Source organism: Ictidomys tridecemlineatus, chromosome 13, assembly GCF_052094955.1.
Source record: "Ictidomys tridecemlineatus isolate mIctTri1 chromosome 13, mIctTri1.hap1, whole genome shotgun sequence".
NCBI classification, from domain to species: domain Eukaryota; kingdom Metazoa; phylum Chordata; class Mammalia; order Rodentia; family Sciuridae; genus Ictidomys; species Ictidomys tridecemlineatus.
Genome location: NC_135489.1, coordinates 79,525,177 through 79,545,750, shown reverse-complemented (window position 1 = coordinate 79,545,750; position 20,574 = coordinate 79,525,177). Strand labels below are relative to the sequence as shown.

The following is a 20,574-nucleotide window of genomic DNA, read 5'->3' as shown; positions in this document are numbered from 1 at the left end:
AATGCCTTGATTTTATTTATTTCCATGTGGTGCTAAGGATATAACCCAGTGTGTCACACTGCCGCAGTCCTGCTGCAGCAAAATAACCAGGGGGTGACGAATAACTTGTGTATGTTGATACAGCAGGAGTAGGAGCCATTTATTGTAGGACAACAGAACTATTTATACATTTCACACAGCTTATCTTAATTAGCATAAACTAGATACATCAATCAACCAATAAGGAATCTCCACACTTAATGGCTTGCTTTTGTTACTTCTCAAACCACTCCCTCTGGCATTTTGCCAGGCACCATCCAGACTTGTTTACGAACTCTAACATTCCTCTGGAAAAATACCAGGTGCCATCCTGACTTATTTACAGACTCTAACATCACACATGCTAGGCACTGAGCTCCTTATTTAGTACTTTCAAGTGTTGGGAAAACAAAAAACTGGTATCTTTCATACACGTTGCTTTGTGAGTTCTGACTGAAGAAACAGTGGGATTGCTTGGTGCACTGGTGGTACCTCCTGGAGACTCAATCCTGCTCTCAAATGTCTCTGAGGTTCATTTCTGAAACTCATCGTTTAAAATAAAGATTTAATAAAAATGTATTAAAGACAGAACTGTTTCAGAATGACAGATCTCTAAGAGGCTTCTTAAAAATTACTGTTGATGATGAATCTTAGACTGGCCGCCCATTTGTCTACTGAAGGCTGGGCGTGTGATAGTGACCCCTCATCAAGAGTGTCCTCCATGAAGCCACATTAGGTAGGAGGCCAGGTGGTCCCATGAGAGTTGTAGCCCCTCCAGCCAGATTGTTAAATCTGGCCAATGTGAATGTGAAGAGCAAACCAAAGTGTTAGTGGCCAGACAGAGGAGGATGGTGGGAACAGGAGGTCAAGGGGATAATTCTATAAGTGGGCCCACCGTGCTGACCCTCACATGCTTTCTTTTCCAAGAAGCAATTTACTTGCAGCCCTGCCTGGCCTATGTAGACAGGATACGTCAATTCCTCAGCAAACTCCCTGTTATCTGCAGGAGAAACGCAGGCCTAAATTGATGTTGATAAGAGGAATCCAAGTTACCCTGAAGGGAAGAATTCTGTGGCCATAACCTGAAACTGGAAGATAAGGATAGTTCCTCCTAACCATAGAATCTGTAATAACATGTGGTTAAGAATACAATTAGAACTGGTCAGCATAGGCCAAGGTGACCTAGATTTGTCGTGGCTGTTGGTACTTTCAAATCTGAAGTCATTTTGCTGTCAGTCAAACGTCAAGAGGTGGGTCTGGGTCTGACTTTCTGGAAACTTCTCTGGGATCTCCCATAAAACCAGAGTACAGAAGAGACACTATCCCTGTCCACTCTGAGAGGGAGAGGACATATTCTCTCCCTTCATAGTGTCCCCTTCCCCTTTCCTGTCCCTTCAATACACTTATTCCTGTACCTCTGAGTGACGTGTCTGAAATCCTTCTGACTTGATTGCAAGAATCAGGGTTTGAAGGGGGTCTTTGCACTGTCTCAGTTTCTCAGAAGTCCCCCCAAAGCTGTAACACATACATACGAGTGGTGGGGAATTCTGTGGAGAGAATAGTCTATAATCTGACAAATCCTTTACATACGTTAATGGGTTTAATCATGTCCACAATTTTCAGGTAGTCATTATTTTTTCACTTTCAAAAGAAATTATGGTGCCTTCCATCAAGGTCAGGTGCCTGAGCAAGGACAGAAGAGAATATGAAGGACTGTGGATTCTAAAAGTTGTTTGCTAACCGTCCCCTCAGTAGTGCTGTGTCTCTTATTTGTCTCTAAATGAAGATTTAAGGCTCCAGAGAGTTGCTGAGGGCTGTATATTTCCACAGAGAATGCCTGGCTCTCTGCTTCTAAAACCTTTGTTTTCTATGAAACAAAACCAGGCAGGAAGAGCTCTTTATTCTTTATGACTAACATGCTTCTGTTTTTGCTTGCCTATAAATTCACGTCTCTTATGGAAACTCTCAAGGCAAATTTGGAATTTAATGAATAAAAGACTACCTTACATTTTTAAAGACACGGTATTTTATTGTAAAATAGAAGGTGATTTCGAGAATGAGCCCTAAATGTTACAGGAGTGAAATACTCGTGTAGATCATTCCTCTCTTTTTAATTTCTGCATCTTTAAAGAACAACTTTATTTGGTGGGTATCTTAAGGAACTGGTTACAATTCTAAAAAAATATAAATAATATGACTTTACACTAGCATTGAAATTGACCGCCCTCACTAAGGCTGTTCTGTGGTTCAATTTCTATTTATTTATACCAAGGGAAGCCCTCAGGGGGTCTGGGACTTTGCAGATTGATTCTAATTCCATTTGTATTGTTAAGCTGGCAAATTCTTTAACAAAGCAAAATAATTGGGCAGATAACATCCTTTAAAAAAATTGTTTTAGGTGTAGATGGACATAATACCTTTATTTATTTATTTTTATATGGTGCTGAGGATCAAACCAAGCACCTCACATGTGCTAGGCAAGTGCTCTTCCACTGAGCCCCAGCCCCAGCCCAGATAACTTCCCTGACAGTTGGTTGAAGTAATGGGCCAGCTCCAAACATTGAGTGTAACTGCATGCCCCAGGCATGTCAGGAAAAAGCCATTCTACTGTTAGAGTCTCTGCAAGCAGACGTTTTACTCCCTAATTTCATGATTATTAAGTGAAAGAGTCTCTCGGTCTTTGAATTTCTCTCTAATACAACTTTGGCTGCAGCTAAAAAGTTGAAAAGTTCTGATTTAAACCTTTATTCATTAGGAAGCGGGTTCTTCATGAATCCCTCATCTCAACCCACCCCTGCACTTTTTCATATAAAACCCACATGCTATGTTTGAACACCCTGATAAAGGGAGTTATACACAGCAGAAAATTGTATAAGAAGTGAAAATATTAATTTTTCTAAGTTTATACTTCCATGTGAGTGGTTATCAGCACTGTTTTTACCTTATTGATTGAACTGGTCATTGGTAAGTGATCTCAAATAAATGTGTATGTGCGGGAACATCAGTCTTCCCCTTGTTCCTGCACATTTTTATTAGTTTTGATTTTTGATTAACGTGTCCTAATTGTACATGGTAGTGATCCAACCTCTTTCACCTGCTCTCCCCCATACACAGCTGGAAACGAGACAAAAAGTATTTTACATAAACTTCTTTGCTCTCTCTCTGGTCTTTCATGATGATGATCAGGTGATGACACTAGGCAGAAGCACTGTCCTTTGCCCTAGGCAGATAAGGTTGGGGGGGGGGGGTTCCCTGGATACCCGCAGAACTCTGGCCACAGGAAATCTGAGTTTTGAAGTAGAGTAGGAAAGAAAACCTGCACTGATGTGGAGACAGCCAGGTGACGGGATGAACTCTGCACCTGAAGTAAAACCCCTAGGATGAGAGCCCTCCCACCCTAGGTGGTAGCCACTGACCTCCAGCCATCTCCTGTCTGGAACCTAAGGGGGTGGGGCCAGATCCATGCTAGGTCCCTTCCCCACCCTCATGTCCCATTCACGTCCATTCTTCTGTAGCATTGGACGTTCATCACCCAGGTGTTTTACCACCCTGGGTGATGTGGTTGATGGGAGCATCTTTATTTCCTGAAGATTAGAGGAGGAGATAAAAAATTCAGAAAAGCAAATTTGAGGGAAGCTACTGTGTTTATGGACATGTTAAAGGTGCTGATGAAATTTCCACTGTCCCATAAATACAGAAAACTTGGACAATGGTGACTGATGGAGAGACCCGGGAGAGGGCGTCACATCTGGGCTAAACGTTAGCAGACATTCTTGAAAGAGGGCTTTTCCACAGCAACAGAGCGCATGTGCTCTGTCATCCATGGAGCGGAGGCCAAGGGAATGTGGTTCTCTGCCCTGACCTGGATCTTTCTCTGATTTCTCGCAGGGATTTTCAGGAAACACAAACGCGGACAGCGTGGTGCACTACCGGCTCCAGCCCCCCTTGGAAGCCAGGTTCCTGCGCTTCCTGCCTTTAGCCTGGAACCCCAAGCGCAGGATTGGGATGCGGGTCGAGGTGTATGGGTGTGCATACAGTAAGTAGCCTTGGTTGCTGGAAGAAATCCACATCTGCATGGGATGCCACAAAAGCTAAACTGCCAACTGAACTTGACTTCTGATTTTTAAATAACTGTGAAGCCAAACTGATTTTTTTTTAAATCTTGTGTTTATTTTCCCATGACAGAGTGGACTTTAGTTTTTACTTTTTATAGTTGAATTTAGAGGTGGACCTTAATCAAGATGTATTAATATTTAGATTTCCAGAGTTTAACAGAGTACTTACAATATAATAGCCATTGAATAAAGTCAATAAAGTCTAAACCAGGGACAGATGAAGCTGTTCTTCTGATGCAGACACTCAGTATAGGAATGCAGAGGGGATGGGGGGCTCCGGTTTCTTGGGCACAGCGCCTGCTCAGTGGTGTCTCAGTTCTGACTCTGCCTCTCTCTGTTGACGTCCCTGGGAAATCTCTGTACAGCGCACTGAGGCTTCACTTTTTCTTCCTTGGAAGGGATACATGTATATGCATTATGTCAGCCTCTTTTTCTCATCAATTATGTCATTATGTCAGCCTCTTTTTCTCATCTATTAACTATAATCAAAGTCAAAAGACTGGCTTGTAATTCTAGCTCCTTGGGAGCTGATGCAGGAAGGTCACAGGTTCAAGGTCAGCCTTGAAAATTAAAAGGGTTGGGAATACAGTTTAAGGGCAGAGCACTTGTCTAGCCTGTGGGAGACCAAAGTAAAAAGAATGGAACTAATGTGAGTATATAACACAGACATGAAAAGCAGACCATGAAATTGTGTGGCAAGAGTTTATCATCTAGCCATTATTGGATAATCCAGGATATACTTGTTCTATTTCTTTATATCATCATAGATTATTGTCAGAATGGGACAATAATAAAAAAATAATTCCTGTGTAGACCTGGAGAACATGCAAAAAATAGACTGGATGGAATTATCTTTGACATCTCAGGTTTGGTCAGGTTGGACCCCCGTGTGATACAATTTGCACAAACATCCGCCTCCATTCTTTGCTAATCCCGGCTTTGACCTTGCAGAATGTTAATTTTCTAAAACATAATATTCATCTACCACCCATGAAGCATTTAAAGTCATGAAATGCTATTATTCACATTCTGTGACTCAACCCCTGTGCAAGCCAATTAATTTCCTAACTCTGTAATCTAATGTTTACATTTCTATGGAACATTAAGTATAATGGTGTTGTTTTTCCATCCGACTTTCTTTTCTCCCCCCCCCCCATTGGTCATTTTCTTTCATCACTGTATTCCCTTGAACCCAGCTGAGTTCACTGTTGCAATGGCTACAGTGTCTGATACTTGGAATTTCTCTTTTATGCTCTGAAATTAGCTTGTCCTCCCATCACTCTGAAACAACTTCAGGTTTACTGACTTCAAAGCAGAACACGCTCTTTGATGGGGATTTGCCATTAGCTTGATGTTCCTTCATGAGGAGATGCTACTCGAGCTCCTCAGAGTAATATTGGAAAGATCAAAGCTCCGTGACCAGTCCCAAGAAGCACAGTGCGCCGTGCAGATCTTGTGGAATCTCTCGGCACTGTTAACTTTTGTAGACTTGAGCTGTTGGGTAAGAGTCACTGAGGAAACAAGATGCAGATGGATAAGATCTCACCACTACTGAGTAATTCAAAATATGTCCTCCAGAAGGTGAATCTCTACAATGTCCTTTTTGTCTTCGAGGAATTATTTTTCAGATGTATTGATTTTGTGTACGCTGTTGACACTTTATGTTAATAAGGGTGGTACGTTTTGGTATTTTCATGTGTATGTCCACTGCCCTGTTTTGATTCAAGAACTTTATTATGGGATATGACGTTGCTTTAAGGCAGTGTCTTTTCCCAGTTACACTCTATTTATAGCAAAATGCTCACTATCATTATAAATTTTCATGGATTCTGATTAGCATGTGCAGTTTCTCTATCTCTGCCGCTTTTCCAGATTCTAGGGATTGGACCCAGCCACCCACATGTGCTAGACAAAGGGCTGTACCACACGTTGAGGTATCTGAATGGGGACATAGATTTTACCAAATTCCTCCCAGACAGGTGAATACTGTCTGTGACAATAAGTTCTTAGTCTTTCAGGAATTAATCTTTGAGAAACTCTGAATGCATCTGTCTTTGGCTCTTTTCCAATATTCCTTTCTGGGAAGCACCGTGATGATGTAATGGTACCAATCATCTTCAAGTGTCACTTCTACACTCTCTCTTGCCTCTAAAATGAATAGATAGACATACTTCCCAGTAAGATTTAGGTCACCAGCGATTGAAATGAGTCAGGCTCAGGAAGAGGCTGGCTGGCAGATAAGGAGTCAGCTTGGGTGTGGGATAGTTGTAAATATCTCTTTCCTTGCCGGGTGGGATCCAACCATGAGACTTGAAAGTTGAAGATTTCTTGCATCCTTCAGAAATGAAATTCATTATCATTTTAAGCTGCTGGCTTTCCTGTAAGTCCTCTGTGTTCTGTTGAAAACTAATTTCCACCTTTTTTTTTTCTCTCTGCCCAGAGCTCTAGAAATCATAAGCACTTATCCACTGTGGGCCTTCTGTGTGCTAAGCACTGTTGTGAAACTCCATGGATGTTAACACGTCAGATTCTCACAACAGTCTTGTGAGGTAAGGCCTGTTTTCAGTCTCATGTCACAGATGAGGAAACTGAGCTCAGAGAAGGTGTGTAACCTGTGTAGGATGGAACTAAGATTCACGCTTTAACTCCTTTGTCCTTCCTCTGAACTAGTACTCTATATTATGAAATGTCCCTACAAGGAAAAGAAAAGAACTGGTAAAGGGACTAGAACAGAGATTTAATATATAAGACAAATTAACCTCCATACTGGAAAATATAGCTCTATCTAATGGTGGTGTATCTGTGTTGTTAATAACCACAGAAATCCAGTAATCAAAACTATAATCTCAATTTGTAAGTTGAACAATTATAAACCAAGTTCATACCAAATTAGACAAGCACTTCCTCTTTTAAGCCAAGAACTAAGTTGTCTCCAGTCATTTTGGATGGCAGAAAAACTTGAAGAAGTTTGGTTCTCTAATTTTCCAGTGTCCCTCTGCATTTCCTATTCATATAATTGAATTTTATACCAATAATTTTTTTCTCTTAAAGGTTATTATGAAAGTTTATAATAAATGTGATACTGAATTTTTATTATTTTTTGTTTTTATTCAAATATATATTATAGAGGTTCACTTGTATTGATTAGGGCTATAAAATATTTATTTGCTCTTACAAGAGTCTTAAATTGCTAAAAATGTGGCAGATGGGGAAAAGGTTGACTTTTAGACTACCTGCAAGCACCAAGTCCTGAAAGGCTTGCTTCCCTGATGGGCAGATCACTCCTGAGAGAGACCTTGTGGAGATCTCCCTCACCAGCACTCAATTTTCAAAAATTAAAATTGCTGCTTAATTTTTGAGCTAAATGTTCTTTATCGAAAACATGTGCTTTTATTTAGTTTCATTTTTTTCATGTATTGACTTCACAAGTCAGAGTTGACTATTTTTTTAACTTGGATTTTTTTTTATTATATTAACTTATTTCATTCAAAAGTCCCCATACTGAGTTAAAAGCATGTGTTTAAATTTCTAGATTGAAGCAGCACAGTCACATTCGACAAGAAGTCAAGGCATTACCTAATGGACTAGAGTTTCAAGGTTATCACCTTGAAACTGGGCTTGAAACAAGTCTTCTAACACTTATGCTTTTCCATTTGCCTGAGAAAAACATTTCAGGAAATCCCCTTCGTATTTCTTAGAAAATCAATCCTGCTGTGGTCTAGCGTAGTCACATGGGGAATAAGGAAAAGCAAAACTCAAAACCAGATCGAAATCACCCAGGCAAGACCTCTTCAGGAGCAGAACACTGTGTTAAACAACTACAAAATATAAAAGCACAAATATTAACGTTATCTTTGAGCAACACATAAAGACACAGAGGTGATGGGAACAGCAAAATGTGAAGTCTTTGCTGTCTTTCGAAAGCTTTCCTTAATTAATTGCCATTTCCTAACTGTATGTGGCCTCATTTGGATTTGACAGTTTTGCTTTTAATTGTGCACATAAAATTAGTTCTATAACAAGGAATAATTGGTTTACATATATTTTGCACAGAATGTGTGTGTGTGTATGTAAAGTAGCACTTAATACAATAATTTCTCCTGCATACATTAACCCCATGTGAGAAAATCAGACTTGTAAACTTTCAAATATTAAGCTGCACAAAATGGATGAGTTTTTGAGGCACAATTTTTTTTAATATATTTTTTGCATAACCTAAAGAAAAGGGATAACTACACAAAAGACTTGCAGAAATATTATTTTGTGAAATTAAATACAATAAACAATCTATCTCAGCTTGAATATTTGGGCTGGTTGGCTTCTGACGGCTTCACATGTTTTGTGCACCTCTGTTTATTAGAAACATATATTTTTCTGAAGATAACTGCTTTCTTTTTCTTCCTTCTACTTTGAAAAAACACGAGAGATTTTTCTGGGTAATGTTAAATTTTTTTGTACATCTGTTGTTCCATCTTCAGTTGATTTTGACAGATGTTCTTTTGTATTATAGATAAGACACACTTGTTTTTTGATGAACTGAATGATCATGACCTTTATAGTTGAAATTGTAAGGCCCCATTAGAAAACTGAAAAGAAACGGCAGAATTGTAGTTCTGGCAGGCTTCTCCGGAAGGCCCAAAATAGTGTTATTGAAGTCATGCCCTCTCAACAAACCATCGAAATAAAAAATGTATGCCTTTATTAGTTAAAGTCCTCCAGAGAAACAGAACCACTGTGTGTGTGTGTGTGTCTTTTACAAACAAACAAAATCTTCACTAATGTGTGTACATGTATAAGAATCAAGAGAAGTCAAAGTTACTGGGAATGAATAAATCATTTAAATTGAGTGACACTTATTCTTAACAGAAGAACAATCTTAAAACAGACAACTCATTTGGTAGAAATATAACATTTCCTGATTTTTAAAAAATCAAATAGAATGAGAAGAAATAAACCAGTATAAAGACAGAAGTCAATGAGAATATATTAATAAATGTGTTTTTCAATGATCAATTTGGAAAATGAAAAAGCCTACCAGTGAGTATTAGGTATATCAACTTGTGACACCAATCAAGAATACATTGTTATCAGTGTTTTCCTCAATGAGCAACTAGAAATGTAACCTGTGTGTTTGCGTATATTGAGTTGTATTGGCCTATCCATTTTCAGGTGCAATGTACAATGTATTACAATTAGAATTACTTTGTCATATCCTCTTTCCCAGGATCTCAGGTGGTTTATTTTGATGGACTAGGAGCCCTGCTATACAGATAGGATAAAAAGCCCATAAGACCAATAAGAGATGTTATTTCTTTGAAATTTAAAACCATGCAGAACAATGGGATTCTACTCCACAGAGAAGGACAACATGGAAATCACGTATCTCTGCAATTAATTAAGGGAAAACTTGTCTTTTCTCTTAATTCAGGTAAAAGGCATTTGTTCTTTCATGCCAGTGATTAAAATAAAAATCTGGATAGTTGGAAATACATCCATTGGTACTTAATTTTCACAGTTAAGGAAAGAGACCATATGATTTATCAGTGAAACCAAACACCTTTGAGAGTTCAGGGACACATTACTGATAGTTACCCTGGGATAATGAGTGCAAAGTGGAATTGTCATGGGAAAGTGCGAATGAGAACTGAGGGACATTGCTAGCAAATGCATCCAGCCTGTACACATCTCCAGTATGATTTACGCAAACGGCACTTATTTTGACAACTGTGTAAGAAGGCCATTATAAATGCATTATACATATAATATATCACATATTGTCATTATACATAATCATACAGATAAGAATAGGCTGTTGTGAAATTATGAGCTGGTACCGATAGTGATGTTCTAGCAAAGAAAATACTTGCAAGGTAAATGAGGATTTCATGAAAAGTCATAAAAAACAAATCACTAAAAAAAAGGCAATTTCAACAAAGTATAAAAATGAATACAAAAGAAATCACAAAAGATATCAAGATATCATTGTGTTCAGATGAAGAGAAAGATGGATGATAGCTATGTGGGATGGAAGGGTGGACATAAGTTGTAGTGCTGATGCAGCAAAGGGAATCTATGGTTTTTAACAGAACCACCCCAGCCTGCTGTGCTTTCTCCTTTCAGGCAATGCCAACCTGCAGCCTGCTGGTGCCCACGTGAACCGCACCCTGGGCAGCCTGCTGGATGACCAGCACTGGCACTCCGTCCTCATCGAGGTCCTCAGCACTCATGTCACCTTCACGTTGGACAAACACACTCGTCATTTCCATGCAAGGGGAGAATCTAGTTACCTGGGTCTTAACTTTGAGACTATCATAAATTGCATAATTTTTTAAAAAATGTAGTTGTAGATGGATAGAATGCCTTTATTCTATTTGTTTATTTTTATGTGGTGCTAAGGATCAAACCCATATGTGAGGCACGCGCTCAACCATGGAGCCACAACCCTAGCCCTATAAACAGTTTCTTAACTTCTTTGAGGACATAACATCTTTTGCAATGTATCTCCAGTATGTATCTAACTTTTCAATAACATCTATTCTACCTGTTCTTCAAGGACAGATTTGAGCTACTTTTGAGCACATGAAGAATCAGAGCAAACCAGGAAAGCTGTGATGAGTGTCTGATACCCATGGTTTTGGCACATAATATCTACAGAGACCCTGGTCTATACTAGATCATTGATGATTTTATTACCTTAACTGTGTAATAACAAAATATAGGACCCAGTGTAGAGGTTGGCACTTTATGGGCCCGAATCTTGTCTTATTTTAAAAGAGCCATTTTGTCGTTTTAAAAAATTTCATTGGAACACGTGTCCTTTTCCAAAATATGTTGTCTATAGCTGCTTTGGTGCTAAAACTACATTATGGAGTGGTGCAGAAGGTACCAAGTGACCCACAGAACAAAAAATATTCACAACGTGGCCTTTCACAAAGGAAATTTATCCACCTTTTTCTTTAAGTTAATGCACAAAGTCTGGTGCTAGAAATAACACCATCAAAAAGTGCCACCTAGAATAGGGGGGCCTCATTTGAAATGAACAAATGTGGAAATATAATTGGACACAGATGGATTTGTGACCACCATTGCTTGCACCTATTAACCGTAACTGTTTTAAACAGATAATCAAAACATCACTAAACAATGTTATTTATGTCATTTTTCTTTCTAAGATCAGCTTTGGAGGAATCCCGACATCTGCAGGGTCCCTGGCAATCTCACATACAAACTTTTATGGATGTGTAGAAAATCTTTAATATAATGGAGTGGATATTGTTGAATTAGCCAAGAAACACAAACCACAGGCCCTTGTTATGATAAGAAACTTAAAAGAAAAGGGAAGGAAAATGAATTCTTAGTGTTTTGTGCCCTTAAAATATTTCTTTTGCCCTTAAAATATTCAACTCTTATTATTTAAACAGTGGACATGTGATAGAAGTTTTTTATTATGTATTAAAAAGCTAAAAAGTAAATGTGCCTTGCAGGACATGCTTACTTCATGTTAATATGAAGTAAAGTAACTTCTTATTTTTGCATGGAGATCAGACTTTGTATGTCTCAAATATTTGGGGTATTATTATTCTCAGGGGACTAATTATTTTGCAATGAAAATCTCCAATGAGCTATCCCTAAATAACTGGAAATATTTCCAAATCAGTAAACTTTTTTCCATGTTTAAAATTAAAAATACCTAAGTTTTGGGTTACAGGGCAAGTTCATGTTCAGTTTGACAAGTCTTAGAAGCACATCACGGGACTACTTACTGATATTGTTTTAAAAAGTGTTTTCTTTCCTCTTATGGGCTGCAAGGAGTTGGCTTATGGGTTTTAGAACCAAAATCTGACAATACCTTTGGTTCTGGCTCACTAAGTCACAAAATGAATGATTCACTTGGGTTTGCAGGTAGAAAGGGGAAAAAATATAGCCATGAGACCTATGAATCTTCCAAGGAGCTTAAGGGGAAAAAGAGAAGAAGGAGGAGGAGGAGGAAGAGGAAGAGTTAGAAGCCTACTGTGAACCATGCCAAAGAAACATAAATGGTGGCTAAGAAAACATTAAGGTGCTCGAAAAGCGAAACACGAAGGGAACACTGATAAGAAGGCTCCAGGTACCTTTGACAAGGTGAAAGATAAAGGAAGAACAGTCTTTTACCTGAAGACCCCATCCTTGGAGAAACTGAGACACTAAATATTTCTGGGACATGAAGGAGAAGGGAGAGTCTCGGTTACGGTTACTGACACCAGCATTGCCAGAGGTGCATTCTCAGAAACCAACCTAATGCAAACATGTGTCTGGACAATGGGCCTCCACACAAAGAGGCCTAGCTAACACCTCTGGAACTCAACCCATCATGTATTTGCCAATCCCTGGTGTAAAGAAGAGTCCTTCATCCCCGCCCTGACATCTTTGGCGCTGTTGCCCTATGTACTATCATTGAGGTGAATGGGAATGAGTTAAGAATGAGTCACAAGCAGCCACAATTATTGGAGGGACTCAGACATTGTTTTCCATGCAAATTTCATATTACACTGGATCACTGATGGATTTCTTGGCATAATTATCATCTGATTATAACCAATCAGGATAACCACAATAAACCTGACACTTATGGAGTCCTAAATATCCTTCTAAAGAAAACTATTAACCAATTAATTACATTGGTTGAAGATGGTGAAATGTATCAGTTTGACATGGAAACAAGCAAAAAGAAGATTCCTTCCAAATTATGCATGGGAATAAAAAAATGGTAGATATAAGAATTCCATTTTGAGAGTTATTTCAATGTCAGATGTTCTTTATAAAAATAGAAAATCTGTTGCTTCAACATTTAAAAGGGAAAAAATATATAATATATATAACATATATATATAATATATATATGATATATATAATATATATATATATATATATATATATATATATATAATTTGGTAAATTCAATTGTCATAATTGACTCATTCACCTAATCATCACTCATCTGTTGCAGGAAGCTTCACTTCTGTGTGGGTGTAAACAACTACCACCTAAACAATGAGGACAAGTGTTTGGAACAACTCAGCCCCGGTTGGCTGAAGAGGGAGAGGCAGACAGTCAGGAGTGCACAGAGTGCTGTTTATTGGGGGTCTTATGGACAGAAGCTCCATCCTGGGTGGCAGCAAAACCAATGCATCTCCACAATTTGGGTCAGAAGGAGGGGCATATGTATGGATTAGGACAAAAATTACTTCACGCAAACCAGAATATTCCTGGCTTCTCTTAAGCTAATACCAAAGAACTGGGCTCATTCCTGCACCAGGGTCAGATTCTGAAGCTCCACCTACCACTCTAATGGTCTTATCTATTTGTAGTTTGTTTCAAAACTATGCAGAACAAAACTGGCCAGCTTCCTCTGGGACCATGATTGTTATGATTCAAGATGGCTGTGGTCAGGTCAGACTGGATCCCCACCATTTGCAGCTGACAAAAAAATCAAAAAATTAATAATAGTCTGATGGTTAGATTTATACTATGGGTTAGTGTCTATTACTGTTCATCTTTTTATATTTAATTCATCATAGCAATTTTTTTACAATAAAATTCATCACATTCAGTAGAATTTTTTTAAAAAGCCAGGAATGGATATTCTGATTTATATACATATACATATATATATATATATATATATATATATATATAGTTTTAATGTACATTGAAGATTATTTTAAAATTTTAGTTTCTGAAGTACATTAAGACCGAATTTTTAAAAATATGATTCAATCTTAAAAGTGACTTTAATCCTTGGATCAGTAATTCTAAAACTTGGCTTTAGCTTGGAGGCACCAGAGGAGATCTAAAAGATACTCTCACCTCAATCCACTCCAGGAGACTGGGATTTAATTGGTCCAGTTGTGGATTTTTAACAGCCATCGGGTTCAACAAGGCTTGAGAACCACTAAACTAGAGTCTATGTTACTTTAGTAATGCTTCCCCCGACCCGAAATCATATACAGTATATTAATAAAAATTATTCCAAGAAAATTCCAAATAGAATAAAAATTGCTTTCTCTATGTAACTGAAATTCATACATGTAAATAACTACCCACTGTTCCTTCCTTCCACCATCTGAAATAAAAAAAAAAAAATAAAGAACAACATAAAGATGGCGCCTTACTTGCCAGATATTAAAACATGCCCAAAGCCCATAAGAATCAATATGGTGTTGGGTGGGGTTAGGCCAGTTGGTAGAATAAAGCAAAGACATCAGAAAGATCCCAGTCTACTTGTAAGTTAGTAACAAGTTGTAGGGTTCAGCTCAGTGGAAAAATGGAGGAACCATCTCATAAATTCTTCTGGAAAAGACCAGTGTCCAGAAGGCAGAAAGTAAACCAGGATCACTATTTTGAATATACCAAAATATGTAAATTTCAGGAAGATGAGAAACTAACAACACTGATAGCAATTCTCGGAAGAAAGTCTGCGTGATTATGCATAGAACTTGGTGGGGGGCATGAAACTTTCCTAACAAACTGGAAACTCAAAAGCAACCCAAGAAAACAGAGACATGATTGAGTATAAAAATTAATATCTTCATGCTAAACACACTTTAAGCAAACTTTTTATGTAACTGCCTGAGCTGGAAAAAAAAACATTTGGAATACTGTCAAAGTATAATTTCCAAAAGCTAAACAAATATGAAGCAAGTAATTGTTGAAAAACCTTATGTCAAAAATGTAATTGACTCATTAATTAATGAGAAAATCAATAAAATAATGAAGTTGGTACAAAGTATATTCTGAGGAATGTAATTTAGGAAAGATCAAATGTTGTTCAGGAGAACAGTCAGAGGATGGAAATGTCCTGGTCATTGTCATCCATCAGAGGACTGGAAAATGGTAAACATAGAATAACTCCTATTGAATTAGATGATACCTTTGCTAATGCTGAGAAATAGAAAGGAGGAGATTTTCACACACACACACACACACACACACACACACACACTCTCACACAAAGTCATCAGGATAGGTTTTCCCAATTATGATAATACTTACATTGGAAAATCAGACAAATAACATAGATTCAAGCTTTATCAAGTAGATTAGTTGATAACATTCTGGATTGAAAAAAAAAGCCCTTGTAAATCTGAGAAAAGCACCGTGAAGATCTAAACATGACCTTTTGTTTTATTTATAGGGAAATGTGTCCTTCTCATGTCCACAACCACAGGCCATCCCCGTCACTTTTCTGAGCTCTAGGAGTTATCTGGCTCTGCCAGGCAACTCTGGGGAGGACAAAATATCTGTCACATTCCAGTTTCGAACATGGAACAAAGAAGGATGTTTGCTGTTTGGTGAACTGTGGCATGGTGCGGGAAGTTTTCTCCTCTTTCTTAAGGATGGAAAACTCAAACTGAGCCTCTTCCAGCCAGGACAGTCATTGAGGAATGTCACAGCAGGTAATGCATGTTCACATAAACCTTACAACCAACCAGAGGGGGAATCATTGTGTACTAAGTCAATACCTGAGGTCACAAGACACCTAATGCTCTTATTTGGAGGAACAGGATGGCCATTTTCCTTGAGGATCTCCCAGACCGTTTATATGAGGGACATGTAGCCATTACTATAGTGATTCCTGAACCCCAAATGATTATATACAAGAAACGAGAATCCAGCGGCTCTGGAGGCTGAGGCAGGAGGATTGCAAGTTCAAAGCCAGCCTCAGAAACTTAGTGAGGCCCTGTCTCTAAATAAAATATAAAAAGGGCTGGGGATGTGGCTCAGTGGTTAAGATCCCCTGGTTCAATCCCCAGTACCAAAAAAAAAAAAAAAAAAGAAAAAAAAAGGAAGGAAGGAAGGAAGAAGTGCAATTTTCTGCAGATCTACTCCTGATATATCAGAAAAATATGTCCTATACTTAAGCTCCATTTCCTGATAAACAGGTGCCCAGCCTCCATCCAGTAGAAATGCTGAGGGGACCTAGTGAAGCAGACACCACACAGAGATGTTCACTTTTCCGTTACTTTCCTCCCTTCTCCATCTCTCCTCCTCCCTCTGCCTGCTCTCCTGTTCTGCTATGGGGAGAGGTATTCTCTACACAGTAGGTAACTTGAAGCAGAGGAGGAGATCCACTGAAGCAGCCATGGGGATTCTGAGCCCTGGGTTCTTGTAATCTCAGGAAGGATCTCAGATGAGTCACATGCAGGAGTCCATTTGGGAAAGTGAGAATAAGAGAGAAGTGTACAGCACAGATGCTGAATGGCTCAGACTGTTTCTGAAGAGAAGGGAGTGGCCTTACAGAACTGAGGATTTCTAAGGGGTTTGAGTTTTTTTGTCTTTGTTCTATTCTCTTGAACCCCCTTAAGTGGTTAATTATGTGAGGTTCAGTGGTTAATTATGTGAATTAAGTAGAAGGGAACTTGATGTCAGGGTCACAAGGAGTCATAACATGTTTTTGGTGACAAGGGAGGGTCCTGGCCACCTGGTTACAAGAGATGGTGGTGGCATGGTCTGGAACTGGGAGTTCCATTAAGGGATTATAATTAACTGTGGTTGGAGAAGGTTCTGGAACACCAGGCTCATCTTTGTGGAGCTTATCTGCTTTGATGAAAGTTCTCCCTGATTTCAAGCTAGACTTCCCTGAAGGGATTATAATTATGTATGGGTTGGCGAAGGCTGGACAGTTTGTCCCCCAGCCCTGCCATTTTGCAGAAGGCTACCTGCCCAGTCAGGCTCCCTGTGGCCTCAGTTTGGGGACTCACGGAGTTTTCTTAGTGATGTGTCTGAGGTCTTCCCTGTTTCTTACTGCCTTCTGTTGTTCTTCCCCTACCCACCGGCTCATGGCCGACTCGCCTACCAGACAAATTGATAACTGTTGCCTTGTCCTGAAAGATGCCAGCAAATACCAGGAGTCCTTACCCTTTTGCTGAAGGCTGACCCATTTTCAAGACACCCTGTGTTCAGGGAAGAATCCCAGCAATTCAAAAATCACAGAAGTCCCCAAGCCTCCACTATTTTCCCCTTGTGAAGTGGTAACCTTAGTCTTCAAAGAAGGGAGATCAATAGGAAGAAAATCCGGTTTTATTAGCACAATGGTTATCCCCCCCATCAGGCCACCTTTTTCCCATCTCCGTCCCAGGACCTGTTTTTGTTGGGCAGATGCTTTCCCTGCTGGGTTAGGGGCTCAGATCCTCAGGAGACAAACCTAGCAGTAGATTTGATACTAATCTGCTGTGTGGTGTGGGCAAGTTTGGTAACTACAGGGATTATTAAATTTTCCTGATTGGATTTGCAAATTTAGGACAAGATCTGAGTCCTGAATCTGTGTCATGCCTAAATCGGCCTCAGGGCTTTTCTTAAAACAGAAAGGGAGTTTAAATAAGAAGAAGGGGCAAAGGGTCATTTTCCATAAGGCCAGGTGATTATCAGGCCCCAAACAGATTTCTTTTGGCCTGAGACACACTTGACTGCTGCTGAATATTGCTTATGAAAGTTGGATTTTGAGACCTATGAAGAAGGAACTTAGAAGGTAGGGCCTTATTTCAATACTTCTGGAGTAATCCAGCAAGCACAGATATTAGAATCTGTATCTACCATCCCTCTGATCCCAGAAAAATGACTGAAGATAAAACAGAGGTATTCAGATTGGATATGTATTCTTCATCTTTTGAAAATGCAAAGCTATTTTCTGTTTCCTCACAAAGAGCATTCCCCACAATACACAAACATATGTCAAAGATCAACTCATTCACTAGTAACAGAACCCATTCTGAGGAAATAAAAATGAGAAACTTCTTCACAAAGAGAGAAAAGAATGAAATGGTCTTATTATTGAATAAGTATTAAACCAGACTTCGATGCCCATCTCAGTGATTGCTATCAAGACGATAAAAAAAGAGAAAGAAATCTCATCCATCTCTGTAGCCAACCAGATGTCACCCATTACACATAAGTCCTCAAGGTTAAAAAAAATCTAATCAATAAGCCAGGCTCAGTGGCACATGCCTATCATCTCAGCTGCTCTGGAGGCTGAGGCAGGAAGATCACAAATTTGAGGTTAGTCTCAGCAACCTAGGGAAACCGTGTCCCAAAATAAAAAAATAAAAAGGGCTTGGGATGTGGCTCAGTGGTTAAGCTCCTCTGGGTTCAATACCCAATGCAGGAAGAAAAAAAAAAGAAAAGAAAGAAAGAAAAATTCAAGAAACAAGACCATGTAAAAGTAGAAGGGTACTATCAATGAAGAGGAACAGGATGTGGGAGGAGAGGTGATGGTGTGTGGGAATGTCCAAAACATGTCACCTTCATGGGAGAATGTGAGGCCCACTACTAAGTATAATTAATATGCTCTAATAAAGAATTTCCTACCAAGAAAAGATAACTCCTATTCAAGTAAGAGGACCCAACAGGGCCTTTTGCTACAATAGCCCATACTAAATTCCTCTGGTAGATGGGGAGACCTCTGTATCGACTCCTTGTTTTATCCAGAAGAAAACTACAGCCCTTCCCTCTTTGACAAGCAGGTAAGTCACAAGGTGGGGCCAGCACCCTGGTTAAACCCCCACACAGACATCTACAAATCTACATGTCAAAGAAATGTCTCCAGGACCCCAAGAAAAAAATGTCCTTAGGTTGTCAAACTACAAAAAAATCTAAATCGAATTTTTATAAGTTTTTTTTATAAGATTTCTAAAGTTATTTTAAAACTAAGTATTTTTTTTCTAAATCTACATACACATCAAAGAGGCAGAGGAAGAATTTACATGTTTTTCTAAAGGAAATGTTCTAAGAAAAGGGAGCGCAAGTGAAAGTCTTTGGCATTAAGGAAGTTTTTGTTTGTGTGTTGCTGAGGCTGGCTTTGAACTTGTGATCCTCCTGCCTCAGCCTCCCCAGCCATCGGGATTACAGGCCTGCACCACTGTGGCCAGTGATTTGTGTTTTACACCAGGAAAGCCAGTTCAAAAAAGAACTCCAAATGCTTCACATGTATAGTCAGAAAAAGGAATCCTGAAATGAAATTGCACATAAGTGCAAATCTAGCAAAACTGGTCAGTGTCCAAAGAATAGCAAAGCCCTGTGTTCCTTCCTTGAACTGCTTATGTGTCTCTGAATAGATCTCACATGCATTGCTCTCTGTTCTCAACAAGTCAGTTTCTGTCCCAACACGGTTGTAAAATACCTAGTCGAAGATAGAGAGTTATAAAATCAGCTTAATTCTTTTATTAAAAAGATTCCCAGCCACCTCTTTGGTGCATTTCAAAGTCTGTTCAGATTTTTTCCTTCAGTAGTTAGAAATTATTGCTAACATGTTTCATGTTTCCTAGATGTGGCAAAGTGCTGAGCAAGCGTTTTCTCCAGTTCTGGTTTGCACTCTAACAAGAATTAAATACAATCAAAGTCCTTACATCACACCCACACACCCACCACTTTAGCTGATGGATTTGGGAGAGTGACATTGCACTTCCAATTTAGTTGTTGACAAGAGATCATCTTCACATGCAAACATATTTTAAAAAGCATCTCTGTTGTAGAACCTTACTTCATTAATTTAAGATTTCTCATTAAAATGTTCATAAATTCTGTGTATGATTTCCTTGGATATAAATTATGGTCAAAGACCAATTATAACCTAACAGTAAAAAAGAAATTATTTGCAGGATAAATGATAAACTTAAAAAAAATTACACCAAGTTTACTTTCATTTTTCAAAAGATATTTTTAGAGAGGGCACTATCAGGATTTTACACAGTTATAAAAAAATATGTCAAGGATTTTATTTAACTCATTAGTTAGTGAGGGAACCAGATGTTACAACAAATTTAAAGGATAATTCAGAGGATGACAGATAATGTAAGCAGAAAGTGACAATGAATTTACGTATAATATAAAACTAGTCTGTTTCCTGGGGTGGGACTAGGGGGTAGGAGGAAGGAGGTCAGTTGGGTTTCCACCAAATTCACCAAATTCATTTGCATGTCTGGGGACAACCATCTTTCACTTAATTTGACTTTTCTACGGTTTTAACAGTAGCAAAGGATCTCAAAGAAGGTAAAAGGCACAGAGATGTACAGTATCAAAGGAACACAGAGATTGTGTTTAGACAGGGCCTGTGTTTACGTTGAGGACATTAGTCATCTGGTGCGTTTCAAAGTACAGTTTTTCCTTATTACTCTTAGTATTTCTGTTTCTGCTTCACATATCACTGAAGGTTAAAAGGGAAAACTGGAATACTAACGTTAATCTTTAAAATATAAGAACCACACTACATTTGAAATGCTAATAATATATTAACTTTTTTTTAAAGTATTTGTGGCAAGGAAATAAAATGAGCAAGAACCATTTTAATAATTAGCAGGCTTTCTAAGATCATCATCTAAAATGCCTAATTTTGAAACACCAATGAAGTATTCACATAATAGGCTAATTTCACTTTTAAGCCATTTATTGGCACATATCTTTGACATAT

General features: G+C 38.6%; 1 protein-coding gene across 1 annotated transcript in view; it reads left to right on the top strand.

The window, feature by feature from the left end:
- LOC110597345 (contactin-associated protein-like 3) overlaps nucleotides 1-20,574 on the top strand; it is a 137,706-nt gene that overhangs the window by 51,773 nt on the left and 65,359 nt on the right. Inside the window, 6 exon segments of the mRNA XM_078029832.1 lie at nucleotides 3,907-4,054; nucleotides 9,358-9,561; nucleotides 10,254-10,436; nucleotides 11,304-11,443; nucleotides 15,307-15,568; nucleotides 18,559-18,631. Of these exon segments, the coding sequence (XP_077885958.1) occupies nucleotides 3,907-4,054; nucleotides 9,358-9,561; nucleotides 10,254-10,436; nucleotides 11,304-11,443; nucleotides 15,307-15,568; nucleotides 18,559-18,631 (1,010 nt within the window).